Source organism: Zonotrichia leucophrys, chromosome 6 (genome assembly GCF_028769735.1).
Source record: "Zonotrichia leucophrys gambelii isolate GWCS_2022_RI chromosome 6, RI_Zleu_2.0, whole genome shotgun sequence".
NCBI lineage: Eukaryota > Metazoa > Chordata > Aves > Passeriformes > Passerellidae > Zonotrichia > Zonotrichia leucophrys.
In genome coordinates, this window is record NC_088176.1 from 20,851,258 (window position 1) to 20,867,387 (window position 16,130).

Sequence of the window (16,130 nt, forward strand, 5' to 3'; positions counted from 1 at the left end):
GCTTCAGCTTGCCTGCTAACACTGACCAGGGAAGGTTGTCTTTCAACAACATGTGCCCCATCTGCCTGGCGGTGTGGCTGCCTGCATTGTTCTGGCACTGGCCCAGGCGGTGATGAAACTGAGAATGTGACAGATGACAGCCTTGTCCAGATGTACGCATAACTACTTCTGCCATGCCCTGCAAAACAATCAGGATGCAGATTTGGCATTATTTCCTTGTTTGTGTTGCTTTATTCCTTGAGGGTTTCCTTAAAGATTGAAATAATATTTGGTGTTGTTCTTGTAGTTTTACTGAGCTTTTATTATTATTAAAACAGGTTGTAAAATATGATTCTCCCTTCCTTACATACTTTCTTCTTAAATTTATGGAGTGATTTCATAGACAATTGGACACAGGTTACTTAATTTGAAGATTTAAGTAGTTTTTTTAAAAAATGCAATTAAAAGGATCAAACATCTAACTGTCAGCATATTAGTCTGGCTCTTCTCACAGCTGAACATTTAAAGCTATTGCCATGTCTTAATATGACTGCTTCTTGCCAGTAAAAATAAATATCTGGCAAAGGTGTCAGAATCACCATTAATTATGATTTTTAATTAAAATCTAATTAAAAGTCATCCAACACCTTTAAAACATACAATATCCTTGTCTACCTCCCTCTCTTAGAGGTATCAGCAGCACCTGCATCCCCAGCTAGAACATAACCTTAAAAGAAAAGGAGTTATAGACTTAGGTGCAGCTTGCAACCTTTTATTGATTATTTAAGAGGTTTCCATCTTAGTGGTTTTGAAGATTTTTATAACACCAAACAAATTATAAAATCCACTGAAAATACTTTATTATTGTTATATGAAATAGCCTGATTTTTGTCTTACATTCAGGCTGTTATTATCTGACATTCAAAAGGGCAAAAAATAGTTTTCTCTCCTCTCTAGCTGCTTTTGGCAGGTGATTTTTTTCTGTGTAGTTCCTGCTGATGTGTGCTATTGAGTACATCTTAGGTAATAAGCAGATATATCAGAAGATATCCAGGGCAACATACCCTGCTGAAAAACAAGAGATTACTTTTCTCTATTTCTTGCAGATAAGTAGCTTCTGACATATGCATCAGAATTGTTTTTTTCTGGTGCATTGTCAGTGTAAGACTGGTGTTCTGTGGCTATTTTACTGTTCAAAAAGGGTTTTTTTGTAGTTAATTATAAGTTATGTCATAAAACTTAACAGCATTACTTGAATTGCTTTAATTTTCTGTAGTGTAGCTCCACTGCCTTATGTTGCCTGGTTTTGGTTGTAGGGAATGTTTTATGTGCTTATTTTTCTTGTCAGTTTGATTTTGGAACCATGGTGAGCCATACATGAGTGTATCTGTTGCTGTGTAACAAGAAGACAGTCCCAGCTCCAAACCCCTCAGAATTTGTGTATAAAGCAAGTTATGAGAGATGGGTATCGATCCACGAGAGGATTGCCAGTTATTAGGCTGGAGAGTAGCCTCGGGAAATCACACAGCCTTGCTGATGACTTTTTTATGACATTATGGTGAAAGATAGTTTGAAGGAAGATTTAAAGTAGTTTTGCTAATAGTCATAGAAAATTCTAGTAACTGGACATTGGATGATATCATGGGTTAGTGAGAGAAAAGCTATTTTTGTTGACAGCTTTGTGCCTGGAGGCTGTTGTAAATGTGAATGTAGCGAATGAAGGATGGTATGTTCAGTGCCTTGCACTGCAGGGCCTTGAAAATGTACAGAAGTGACTTGTGCTTGCATTGGCTGAGAAGGGGCTGGGAGAGAGCTGGGGTGAGAGGCAAGAGCTGGTCAGAGGGGGAGCTGACACAGATGGTCTTTTCAGGTGTCTGAAGGGATTAGATATTACAGCAAAAGCATTTTTCTCTACAGTACAGTAAATCATGCATTTAAAAGAGGTGCTATGAGAAGGAATAGTGTAAGGTTTACACGTAGTTTAGTAAGAGCACACAGAGAAAGTGACTAGTGATGCTCAGGTTATGAATGGTCTGAGAGTCAAACAGGGTGTTGCAATTGTCAGCAAAGATATTTACTGGGGGAAAATTTTAACAGCTATCTCCACATTGAGGTAACAGTATGGCATATGTTAGAAGAGTCTGTGACTTCTAAAAATCAGCCTCCACCTCCTGTGAAGTAAGGAGGTGTATTTTGTTTAAAAAAAAAAAAAAAGGCAGATTATATTCTCCTTCTTGTTTGTGCTCTTTTGTGTAATAGCTTCTTCTACTACCACCCTATAATTTTTTTTTAATAACCATTAATTCTGCCAAAAGTGAGGCTAGTGAACAGCCTCACCTTCCAGTATCAAGTTCAATTAGGAGTACATTCTCTTTTGAAGAAGGGGAAAAAAAAAGCAACTGACAGATGTGTTATTGCTTTACTGTAACTGAGCAAAACATTAACATATCCCCTTTGGTCAGTGCTAGAGGTGATCATCAGTGCCACAGCTGAAAACATATGCTGCTGCAAATGCAAACTTCTTTTTGTTAAAATATGCTTTAATGTGGTGGACAAATTCATGGTACTAAAAATAGAGGCCCCTTTATATGGTGCCGATTGTGGGATTTATTATTCTGTTACTTAAGGTAATGGTATGTTGTGAGGTCAGGAAAAAGGTCACAATTCTCAGATACAGAACAGCCTTAGAAATACCCAGAAAAGCCAGCGACTATGGAACATGAAGGAAAAATGATATTCCATTATGCTCATAAGGTTCTAATTTTCTTGAATTCTCCTAAGTGTGATAACAGCTTAGTTGTGAGGACACACAGCAGCTCTGTTCAGCATTCCTGAGTCATGGAGCAGTTTCTGCAGTTGGACTTGCTTCCTTCAAGGGGAGGTTTTCTAAAAGCAAGCTCTGTGTTTCTGAGGCCTGCTGGAATGAGTTTTCTCTGTGCAGGTCAGGCGGGCAGCGCTCAGTGACAGCGTCTGAGTTCCCACGCTGCCTGTGCCATCTGCTGACTTGGGGAAAAATGTCCATCTGACTGTTCATCTTGAGATAAAAAACTGTGAGCATTCTGAATTTTGAGGTCATTCTTGATGCAATTCAGGCTCTTGTGGATTAAACCAAGAGAATTTATATTGTCTTTCTGTCGTATCATGGAAAGTGACCAGCAAAATTTACTTTAGTTGCAGCTGTATAAACTCATTATATTTCATGTAGCAGATATTTAGAGATCTTAAATTCACCATCTTAATTTGAAAACAAGGACATACATGTTTTTATGTTCAATCTTTTAGTGTAACCATCATTTGTCTTACTGTATTAAGTAATTGTAAAGTAATTTGCTCAGATTATTAGATTGCATAGCTGTCACCTTGAAATTTTTATAATACAGATGTTATTTTATGGCAATTTCCAATTTTTCCCCTCCAAATTCAGATAATCTGTATTTTATTCTTCATTTGAACCACAAGATAATTATTTGAACACATACTTACCTAGACGTAGAGCTGCTTACATGGGTGCTCAACTCAAGTATACTGTGTTTGCAAGGTTTACCGTGCCATTAAATAATGTGGACATGGAAACTTCTTGAATTTCCTTTAGGCAAAAGAATTAAAATATCAACTTGCATGCTTATAGATATACAAGAATACAAAAATAACCATGTGACTGCCCAGTACATACTCAAATTGAGTGAAAAGGTAAAATGTTAAGTAAATTAAAGAAAAAATATTGCCAAAATACTTAATTGGTTCATAATGGTTTGTCTTTGCTTGAAAAGCAATTGTTAAGAGACCTGTTGGGTTTTGTTATTTTTTTCCCACTTTCAGCTACTTGCTATCATTTAAGGTTTCAATTGCTTGACTTAGAACTGGTGGATAATTAGTAGTGTGGATAACTGTGAAAAGCATATGTAGTAATTTAGTTCTTGATTCTTTCTAATTGTCTGCCCATTGGTAGTTCACTAGGGGTAAGTAGCTCATTATTCAAACACTTTAAATGGAAAGTACTGTAAAAAGAAAAATGCTCTTATTAATAAGATGGTATTGAAAATAAAAACGTTTTAAACAAACAAATCACTGTTTGACAAATCTATCCCCAAAGCTGTTGTTCACATAATATTCAAAGATTGGAGTTGTGAGGAGGATAGAAAGGGTGGGGTTGGTAGATGCACTGTGATTGAAATAAAGATGTGTCACTCCTTAAAATGATGTTAAAGGTAAACACAATAAAATGTGTTGGAATATGTCTAACTGGGCGAGCTTTGTTTGTTGTTGTTAATAAGCATTAAAGGCAAATCTATGCTGTTAAAATTAGGGTAATGAAAGTAATTTTGAACCTCATATCTGCAAACAAAGTTTACTGTAAGCATTTTGACTGGCTTGCAGGAGTACTTCTGAGACTGACATCTTCTGAGGTTGCTGGTCCTGCTGTTTGATCTGCTCATTTTGAAGTGTACTTGGAAGTGAAGGTCATGATGCAGTGTTTGTGCATAGCCTTCCTGCAGACTCCATTACTCCCTCATTCCAGTTCCCTATTCTAGAGCCTGTGACCAGAGAGGAGACTGTTCTTGAGCGCTTGTATCCTCTGATCAGAGCTGTAGCACACATCCTACCCAGTGAACAGTGCCTTACAGTCACTGGCTCTCAACCAGAAAATGTCATCTGAAATATGAGGGTAGATACTTCTGTTAGAAGTTCAAATATTTGTTTTAGTATTCAAACCTAATATACTACTGAATGTTGACAGAGAATTCTATATTTTCATAGTAGGATGGCTTGAAGGGTTTGAAAGTTCACCTGGAGATACCTTTTCTGTTATCAAATTTTCTCACATACTGCTGGATTTGTTCATCAAAGTTCTTCACCTAAATGTGTCTAAATGTACTATTTCATATGAAATCTTAAAATATAGCACTACTGTTTGGGTTAAGTTAATTTTGAGCTAGGCACCAGATCTCCTCAGTCTTCTCTCTTAAGCTAGAAACAGAATATAAAATTTAATGAGGTGGAATAAGCATCTGAATATCTTCATTTATGTATTTTTTCTTCACGCGTATGTTTTACCAATTTAACAGTTCAGCTCTAACAGTTTGCAGTTGTGTTTATGCTCCAGATAATTTTTTCCCCCCTGGTTGTTTATTCCACTTGCAACTTTTAGGTGAAGAGTTCAGTTTGATGTCATACTTAGAGTTTGTTCAAATCACAATACAAAATGCATTTTTCCTGCTTGCATTATGTGTAACAGTCAATCTATGTGAATTTCTTGTTTTCAAGTAATGTGATGTCATCTACTTCTAATCTTCATTACTTGTTTTGGAAAAAAAAAATTGCAGAATTTAACTTTTTCTCTATTTGTTTCTTAACAGATTTGAAGAACTTGTGAAAAAGTTCAAAGTAGAATATCATGCTGGTGGTTCCACTCAAAATTCCGTTAAAGTGGCCCAGGTTTGTTCTTCGTCTGCAAAGAATGATTGATAATTTCAAGTGCTGTGTTTGAATCTGCTCTGTGTTGTCTGTTTCATCATGAGCACTGCAGAGTGGCTACTTGTGATTCTGTTGCTCAGCCTATGCTGGTAGTGTTGTATGTGACTTGTTTTGTAGTTGTGCTCTTTAGTCTTTTCACAAGTGTTCTGCAAAAGTTATAGCTACACCTCCAGTGTAGCAAGAGTGAAAAGCTTTTGTCAAAGATGTGTGCTGAAGAAGAAGAGGCAAGGACAAGGTTGCTAGCTGCAGTTAGGAATCTTACACTGGGAAAAGTCACAACGACAGTGGTTAAACAGAGAAGTTGTGGAGTCTCTGTGCTTGGAGATTTTCATGATGTGCCAGGATGAGTCCTTCGGTCAGGCAAATGTAAATTTGAGGCTGTCTCTGCTTTGACTGATATGTTAGACTGGAGAATTGCAGAGGTCCTGTCTAGCCTGCATTGCTCTGTGATTCTAACCATATTTATCCTGTAAGAACTTCAAAGTTTGTCCATAAAAGACTGAAACATAAAACTTTCTTTTATACAGTGGGAATGTTTCTGGCTATGGGTATGATGAGCAACAGTAATGATGAGTTTAGTTTCAGGTGTGTTAGGTTTTCTATAACTAAAGTATGCCTTTTGTCACAACACTTTCAAGCATATACCTGTGTGCATATTTTCATATTATGAGAGATGTAAAAATTCTGTTAAAAATACACAACTGGAACTTAGGAGCTTCTTGTTAATGATCCTGGCATATTAACTTTGAGGCTTCCTATGTAGTTAAAACTGACTGCCAGATAGCATTAAATGCACATTTGGAAGAAATAAAATTATATTATAATAAAGGTTGCTCCTCCCTTTGCCCCCCATAAAAAGGAAAAATTATTGTCATAATTACTGCTCCTTTCTACAAAACAGTTGTTGCTTCCTTACTAAAGTTTTCATTTTCAGAAACCCCAAATGTCTTGAAAATATTTTGAATTAAAAAAAAACTTGCATATGTTTTAATGTATATAGCATTGTCATTCTGAAATGGGTATGTTTTTAAAATATAGTCAGCATTCTGAGCTTTTTTTTTTTAACCATGGGGTCAAGACAATTTTTGGCTTTTGATATTTCTGAAAGATTTCTTGATCAATGGAGCTCAAGTTATTGGAATAATTTTCTGTTAGATATCATTGGTGCTTAACCTGTGGCAATGGTGTAAAGGGGGTGCCTTTTCCTGACAGCTGATTAGAGGAGAACCTTTTGGAGGGAGTTCTGGAACTGTTTATTAGTTGAGAGACATGAAATACTCCTTCTGTTGCTGCATTTAGTTTGGGGAGGTTTACAAATGAATGTATGTGATAAACTCTGAGTTTCTAAACCCTGAAGTGTTCAAAGAGCCCAGGATTTTAATTCCATCTCTTCTTGAAGTGACCTCTGTGGCATTGGCTAATTTATTGGTAAACTATGTTTCATTCTTTAACTGTCATTTATCTATCAGTCCAGGCATTGTTCAATAATTGTACTATGAAGTACACAGAACCCATATAGAGTCAAGGAAATAGATGAAATTTCAATCAGTGTAATGTAGGTATTTCTGTGTCAATATGCCTTTCTTACACTGAGCAGGATTTGTCAGTGAAAGTTTCTTTATCTTGGCTCAGAGCTGGGAGCCTCATTCAGCTCCAGTTGCCATCTGGAATTGTATTTGTCTCCAGAAGGTTTGTCATCTCCTAGTTTCTGTTTTAAATACGATTGAAACTTAAACAGTTGTGCATGAATAACATAACATCACTAAAAGACTTTAAAAAGAGACATGGGAGAATGAGAGAGAGGAAAAAAGTGAATTCTGGAAATCTTGAAAGAAGCTGTTATTCTGTAAGCTTTAGCAGAAGAAAAAACTATGGAATGATAGGGAAAAAGTAGTTGAAATGTAAATCAAAAATTAAATTAGAAATTCTGGAAGAGTTTTTGCAGCAATATTCATTGGCTTATTGGAGAGAATGAGTGTGTAAGTAACCTTAGAGAGAGCCAACTTAAATATATATTAATGTGTTGAAAGTAATGGGATAAAGAAACGATATTTTGGGAAGCTTATCTGGTGACTGAAAAGTAAAGGACCAATAAATAAGTTCAGAGTGCTGAGGTAGCCACACTTGGAGTGAATGTGGATTCTCTGTGCGACGATGCAGGGACGAAGTCCTAAGAACACAGCTCTTACTAATTTCTCAACATTATGGGAAAAGCTTGAAAACATGTGCTATGAGAGCCAAAACCTAAAAGAGGTTACTCCAACTGTTTAAAAGTTGGACAGAAATAATGAGATGTTAAAGAAAGGCATCCTTGGAAGCCTGACTACAATGAAATGCTACTGAGTTGAATGGTTGGAAATGAGCAAATAGGCCCTGAAGTCTGACACATGGCTTTTTTAAAAGCTGAGCTCTCAGTGGAAAGAGGAGTGTAAGAGGAAAAGTGCAAAAACAAAAAGATCAAATTTAAAAAAAGGGAGAACTTAGGAAGTAGCTCAAGGTTATGGAATTGTTTGTTTCAGATAGACAGACCCCCTTTAAAGGTCAGAAAAGAAACACTATGTTGAAACAAAAATACCCAAAGGCAATGGGTGGAGAAACTTTAGAGTATATAATGTGTTTAAAAAGGGAAAATGAACCTGTCAGATGCTTGCTTACACGGTGTATGGTGATCATCTGGTGATCATCTGCTCATGGTGTGTGAACACATCATCATCTGTTACATGTGCTCATATATTTTGGATATTTCCTTTGTACCTGCAAAGGTAGTATCATCTACTCAAGAAATGCTCCCTCTCTGTTTCTGAGCAGGATAAGCCAATTTCTTAAAGAAAAAAAGAAAAAAAAGTCTTAGAAATACTGTATTTGTCATGTGTGAAAAATTTGTGATGGTAATCACAGAAAAAGCCAATAGGAAGAAGTTTGTAATTTTGAAGAAAACTGGGAAGAAAATGAAACTTAAATCGTGGGGTTTGGAACTAAAATTTAAAGTAGCATAAAGTATAAAGCAAGTGAAGATTTTAGAAGTTTACAAAGAATTAACCAGAATTGCAGTTAAGCTGTGAAGAACAGAGTTGGATTTTATTTTTTTTCCAGCATGTTAACAGAAAGGAAAGATGTGAAGTGCAGCCATGAAGGCGGAATTTGGCTGGTAAGGTACGAAAGGGAATCTCTGTGTTTTTTCAGTGTTGTCTTGCAGCAGAGCAGGAGAGTGTGTGGCACTCTGCAGGACTGAACAATATTTGGAGAGCATTGTGGAAATCAGAAAGCTGAAGGTTTGCCCTGTTTGACTGCCCAAAACAGACATTTTATGGACAGGGTATCTCAGCAGGGTCAGAAAAAGAGAGAGGTCTGGACATATGAGGGACAATAAAACAGTTGGGGTTTTTTTGTAGAAATGCTTCTAAGTTACAATGGAGAAGACATAGTTCTAGGAAATGAAATATGGAAGCAGGGTCATATCATACATTAGAGGGAAAGCTCTGTAAAAGGAAAGGAAAGACCAAAGGAAAAATTCCTGTTGCAGAAGAAATACAGAAGACTGTTGGAGTAAGCATTGAGAGGATGGAGGATAAATGACAAAGAGGAAGAAATTCAGAAATACCACACTCTTCAAAAGTGTGTTATATAAGCATTTTTATCAGTAGAAAAATATTTCTTAAAAATACCTGCAAATGGTGAAAGGGAGTACCAAGAACAATGTGAAAGTATTGAAGGGCAGTGCTAAAGCTCATTATGGTTAGGTTTTCTGGAATATTCAAGTTGTTTGAACTGATCCTGGAAAGAGTTAGGGAATCATTATTTTCATGGCTTGACTCATGATATGAAAGGGGCAGGGGGAAAGTGATTGATATATTCCAGAAATGACAGGAGCAAGCATAAAAATGGAAAAGATAAAATAAATGAGACAACAGTTTAGTCATTCCTTAATAAGATTAAATTAACAGCAAATTATGCTTCAGAAATACTAATTAATATTAGGAGAGTAATGGTGACAAAAAGAAGTGAAGAAAGTGGAGGCAGAATATGAGACAAATGACAAAACTGAGAGAGAAGTTAATAAGTAATATGGAAAACCGGTATAAAAATCCAAATGTTGCTCTGATTCTGTATTCCCTCACTGTCCCATTCTTGTTTTGTCCTTACCAATCTGCTTTCCTTGTCAACTGTAATTCTTCTTGCATGTAAATTTGTTCACCTGCAAAAAAAGATGGGTAGCTACGACAGATTGAGTACTTATGAGGCCTTAAACAGAAGTCTTAGTGAAGCATCTTTTTGTTTGAGACTTTAGTACTCACTGGAAAAATAGGGACAGAATGTAAACAACAGGAAGAGGGTAAAAGGAGTAACAAAGGGCTCTCCTGACTGCAATACAGTACAGAAAACTGATGGAATCCAGATAATCAGTGAAAAATGCAGGTAATGTGCTTCTAAAGGTGCTGTATTACTATTAGACCCAGTTTTTGGGTTGGTTTTTTTTTCCCTTAACTCACCAATAAGACATGTTGATAACTTTGCTGGATCAAATTTCAATTGATCAGGCATCAGTCACTAAAAATTGCTTGATAATACTTTGGAAAATGAGGACTAGAGAGGATGACTGAATTGCAATCCTTTCATTTCTGGAATAGAAACCACCGTTTAACTTTCCTGTTGGCTTGGCATTAGAATTATCCATTTATACTAACTTTTAGTTTTGCTGTATGTTTGAAGTTGTGATGCATGTTTAAGAACAAGAAGTGTAGGGGTATCAAATTGAAACTGCAGTGTGCTTCTCTGACCTTTACTTGTCTCATTAAATTTTGGCTTTATATCTAATATGATATGTGACATCTTGCTTTAATCTGAGCTCTTGCAATCTCTCCAGATGATTGGATCCATTATATTAAATCTATAAAATATGCATACATGTAACTGCATACAGTTCATAAATAATGTATTGTTTTAGGGTTCTGCCAACAAACTAAATTCAGATTCATAGAGACAGTGTTTTACTGCTACTCAGCTTCCTTCCGTAATTTTAGTTAAGTCTGTGCCCATCTAACAGCAGACATTGATCTGGAAAGGAAAAAAAATTCTGAGTCTTTTAATAGGGCTTATGACTTGAAAGTATGTAAAGCAAATAGCTTACACATGCAGAGAGGGCAAGTATTGCTGACCAGGCTGTATTTGCATGATTTTTATCAGCATTTCTTTTGGTTTTAGAGTGCTGAGATTAGAACTGCAAGAAATAGTCTTTGAAGTTTTATCTTTCTAACACAAGTGTTGGATTTCAAGTTCAATTTGATAGAATTTTATAACTTGGATTTTAAACTACATGACCTTGGCAACAAACAGCACACTTTCTTTCTTGTTTTTCTGGAAGTACTTATAAAGAATGCCACAGTCTTCATCCTCAGAATGGGTGCTCCTGGTATTTGTCCTGTTTCTTAATAGTTTATTTTTGTTCTAGCAACTCTAGTGTTGCTGTGAATCTCACTTAGCAGCTAGAGAATCCTGTATTGTTTATTAATCCTTGGTAGATTTGTGAAATTCTCATTACACAAGTTTTATTACTGCTGATGCAATGTGAGCTTGGAAGAATGTAGCTTGACACATTTCAACTTGAATTGGTAGGACTGGCAGGTAAAGGGAAAAATGTAAAATAGAATTTCGGGGAAACTTTCATATAGATAACTCCTGGAAATTCACAGTAATGTTTGTATAATGACACCTGACAGAAGCATCATAACTCCCTTTTTCTTTCTGCATTACTTCTTGCTATCTAATTGTAACCTTTCAATTTTGGAGCTGTGCAACATTTTTGGGAAAAGCCTACATCCTGTCATTAGATACTTTAAAGAAGTTTGGCTTTAAGATAGAGTACATCTTTATTAAGAGTAAATAAAGTGTTGATTGGAATGACATTTAAATGTGGGATAACATTGACAGAATAATATGCTAAATTATGTTGAGCTTTTGAATTCACATCAGGGAAGTATGGCACTTTTCTGAATATCAGTCTCTATTTCAAGCACTTGTAAATTAATCCAAATTTTCCTTCTTCCATTATTATTAAATTGTTCTGTTAATCTAAAGGGATTGTGTGTTTTAGCATTCTAATGAACTCATAAGTATGAGAATTTAGCTTTGAAAAATGAACAGATTTGTGCTTGTTTATAAAAAGTGGTATGCTCTAAAGGCTTAGAAGTATTTTAAAGTTTTACTACTTGTTATGTGTGTAATTAGCCAAACTTTGGATTTATATTAAGCACGTCTGTCTACTGGGTCACTTCATACCTAATCCAAAAATAATATGTAAAATTAAAAATTTATCTATAAAGAATACTTGCAGGCACAGAGCTGCATTTCATAAACAATATGAGCTGTAATCTTCTAAACATCTAAGTAGCTTCATTGCAACTGATTCTGTGCTTTTAAAATAAAGTTTATTGCTGTTTGCCAAGAAGTGCCCTTGGTTAAACAGTTCTTACTGAATGTAATCTACAAGGTCCATAACACAGGGTTCCATCAGTCCTTTAGTGGTTTCCTCCTCACTCTGTTGTCATTCTGTATAAATGAGCATATAAGTGATGAATTTAATCTTTTCCTCACTTGTGAGAATTTCTGGATTACTTCTCTGTAGTAGATTAGACTGAGGCATAGCAGGAGGCCAGATTTGGCTCAGGAGCAGGTTTCAAAATGTATTGGACATGCATAACTGGCATGGAGATAATGCAAAGGCTACCAGAGGGGTCACCCCAAGCATACTCTCAATTTTTTCATGTTGATGGAACTTTGCAGGAACTGTCATTTTTTAATGAAATCAATCATGCTATTGACTAGAAATGTTCTGCTTAATTGTGTGCTTAAAATCACTTACACAATGAGTAGCTTTCTCTAAAAACTGTTTCTGGACTATCACTCCAAGAAAGTGCAAGTGAGTCCCCTAAACAACTTTTTCCTCCTACTTGGTGAAGCAAAGAACATTTAGCTCTGTATCTTTCTGACCCAAAGGAAATAGGTAATTTTTTTTTGCTCAGAGAGGTAGGTTTTTTGCTTTCTGAACCATTTGGACCGGAATGTTAAATTCCTCAGAGTTAGTTTTGGCCATACGTTTGATATTCCTTAAGCAGCTTCATTTTCATTCCTTAAGCAGCTCTGCTCATATGGGCTTGGTGGCCCCATCAAACATGTGTTTCCAATATTTTCAGTGGTTTAATCCAGCTTTTAAGAAAATGTACAAAAAAGGTCTCTAAATGATTTTCTGTTTGGTATGGTTTAATAAACTCAGGGGTAATAACCTTACCCTCTCTTCAGAAAAAAAATCCTGAGGTGTGTGCTCCTTTCTATGCCTGGTCTCACACGCTTGTGCCATGCTGGGGTAGCATTCTCAGTGTGGTCTTCTGTCAGTGCCATGTGCTGTCCTGCAAGTGCACATACCTGCTTCTCAATCCTGTTCCATGTAAAATAAGAGAAACCAGACAAAGTGCTGAGACTTAGAGATATTTTTTTCTTATTTATACCTTACTAAAATTTAAATGCTACTAGTCAGTTAAGTGGATTTCTTAAACACCTGTCCTCAATACTCTGTGATGAGTCCTAATCAATGAGATGTGTATGTGCTCAAGGAGTAGCAAAACATGCACAGAGCTAACAAAAACAGTCATTTAAGTTTGTCCCTCTGGAAATACAGCAGTGGCTATTCCCACTATGGCAGAGATGATGTCCTGTTGATGGTGTCACAGCAGGCAGTACCACATGCCAGTGACATCAGTTTCCTGAACTACTTACTCTCTCAAGCGTGTTCTGTCACTCATGTGTGTTTCTGAATCAGTGATGTGTCCCTGCTTGTTACAGAGCAGACAGCCTTTCCTCATCAGAATTAAAACATGCAGCTTGGGAAACTGCTGTAATGCCTAAACTGATCAGTACAGATGTCAGAGAAATTTTGTAACATTTGAGAGTTGCCTAGATTTTTTTTTTTGGATTTTTTTGTCTTAGAGAAAATTGCCAGACCTTTTACTCAGCTGTAGCTAATATGATTTTCAGAGCCTTATTCAGAGCTACGTGGACAGTTCAAAAAAAGCAACAAAACCTTTTCATCCTAATGACAAACTCTGCAAAAATGTAAGCAAATTTCCCCTCGGATTACAAAACTGAGAACTTGTCAAGCTTTGTTTTTTGTGCTTGTGAAGGAAGCTGATCTATTGTTTATGTGGTTATGGATCAGCAGTGGACTGGAGGACCTGACTTGTTGAGGCTGCTGATAGTGGGACTTTTTTCTGTAAACTGGAAAGTAGCTGTGTACAACTCTGTGTATATTTATAGACCTGGGAATATAATTTCAGCCAATATCAGGATTGTAAGAAAATAAAGGTTCAAGGAGCCTGTGACTCTTTGGTTTTCAGATTTTGCAATGCCAGGTCCCTAAATCTGTCCTCTCAAAAATGAGTGTTCCAGTTACACCACTGTCAGTTTGAGAACAGACTTTGTTAGATGGTAACTGTTAAGCAGTGAAAGATAAATGTCCATATGTGCATCACTTTGGTGTGGAATTGAGTGGTTCACTGCTGGTCCCATGGACTTGTCTGTCTGATGTATCAGAACCATATTCACTTGTTTTTTCAGGTCTTGCTCCTGGCCAGCAACATCAATAGCATTGTAGGAAGACGATCTTCAAAGTGATTTTGGATGTGACATATTTTAGAAAAACAGAGGAGTTGTACCATCACATTCCTGCTAAATCCATTCAGATAGAACCTTGAAACTTTCTCTTCTTCAGTGCGTTTGAGTGAGCTTCGGCATGTGTATGCAGCCTCTGTTCATCCATCCAAAATGGTCATTTATTTCAATGATGAGAAACTGTTTCCATATTCTGGACTAATCAAACATCAGTCACCCACATGGAATCAGAAGGCGCTATATAAATAGTGGCAGTTGGTTTTTTCTGGGTATACATTTCAGCTGTCATTTTCTGGGTATACATTTGGTCATTGGTCATTTTCTGGGTATACATTTCAGGTGAGTCAGCCTGCTGCTTGACTCACCTTATATGCCTCTTTAGCTATCATAACATCTTTTTTTGAAGCTGTAAAAACTTTTTTGGATTTTTCAAAAGCAACAAAGGAATTTCGACTCTGTTTCTAAGCTATTGTCTACCTGAATGCTGAATGAGCGAACTCAAACTTCATTGGTGTTTGTGTTTTTCCCTTAGTCAATGTCAGCTTTAACTTGCTATATATGAGTGATATTAATTAGCATGTTCCTTAATTTATCTTATCCTGAAAATTAAGCTGTTTCTAGGCAATGCAGTAATTAGTGCAGGCTGGGATTTCTCCTTTTCAGCAAAAATCTGTAACCCACAGTAAGGGGTCCTGGTTCCAAAGGTGCCATGATGTGAATCCCCCGATGTTTTTGTGTGTAGAATGACAATGGGACTTTGTCAGAACATTTTGCCCCATAAAACTTTCCATGCAGCAGTGGGCTGATGGCTTGACTGACATTTATTTGACTTGCTCCCACTGGTTGACACGGGAAGGAGAATGAGTGCTTGATTTGGCAATCTCAGAAGAGAGGGTAAATCCCTGTGCTTCACTGATATTAATTTGGCGTGCCACTCAAGCCTTGGGAGCTCGGGAGCGGTTTTATCCTTAGCAGCTCAATAAGTTACATAACTACATCTTTAGCAATTAATTAATGTTAAGTGAAGTGGTACAGTGGGGAGTTAATTGCCCTGGAAATCTGAAATGCCAAGTTAGAGAGGTTTCTTGCGCATCTTTGGAATGCTTCCTGTTGGAAGTATACTTTTTCTCCCCTTAACACAAATATCGACAATCTTGCTGTTAGCTAAGAACTCCATGCAGGTTTTATGAGGTACTATTCCTGGAAATCCTTCCCTCAGAAAGTTTAAATATATTGGTATAAGTTTCTTACACATTTTTTTTGTTGTATCCACAGATTTGTTGCCTGAAACCATTCTTTTCTTTCCTTCAATGAGTTGTGCTCAGTCCAAGAGGATCTATGTCTGTATTTCTACTTTTGATTACTGCTAACTTACATTGTAGGCCTGTAATAAATTAGTATATCTTTCTCTTCCTTATGGATATGATGGAGGTAATAGTGGTTTACCAGAATAGAAATTTAATACAGGAATTTACTTAAACTTTTTAACAGTGCACAGAGGTAAGAACTGATTTGTGAGGAGGTACAGTAGTGCTTTTTTTAGGATCCTGAGCATGATTTCAAAGGGGCAAATTGTCAATCACATGAACAGACTGTGATACAGTGGCTTTTGCAGTGACTAGCATTATGTGCTGCTTTTTTCAAAGAAAGGATATGGGATAATGCAATGAATTCCCCATAGAGAAGTCTAATCCTAGGACTGCTCCATTAGCAGTTCACTGACCCATAAGAGTAGGCCTATAGGTTATCTTGTTATTGGTACATATGTCTAGTTAAAAAAAAAAAGAAACAAACAAAAACTTTTGTAAAATTTGATCTCATTGATATGCATTGAGTTTCACAGTTTTATTTTTCTTTCTGCAAAATAAAATTTGGAGGGATTAGGCCTGTTATCATCTCAACTGTAGTAGAAAATGTACCAGAGTATTTACCTCATGTTGCTGGAGTTCCATTCAAAATGGTGACAAGACCTGAAGGGTAAAAACATGGCTCTTGTATAATGTGAATTTGTTAAA

The 16,130-nt window shown here is 36.5% G+C and overlaps 1 protein-coding gene across 2 annotated transcripts in view; it reads left to right on the top strand.

Annotated features, from left to right (window-relative positions):
* ADK (adenosine kinase) overlaps positions 1 to 16,130 on the top strand; it is a 265,612-nt gene that overhangs the window by 64,770 nt on the left and 184,712 nt on the right. For both annotated transcript variants that reach the window (XM_064716993.1, XM_064716994.1), the window contains exon 4: positions 5,337 to 5,415. In XM_064716993.1, coding sequence (XP_064573063.1) covers positions 5,337 to 5,415 — 79 coding nt within the window. The remainder of the gene's footprint in view (positions 1 to 5,336; positions 5,416 to 16,130) is intronic.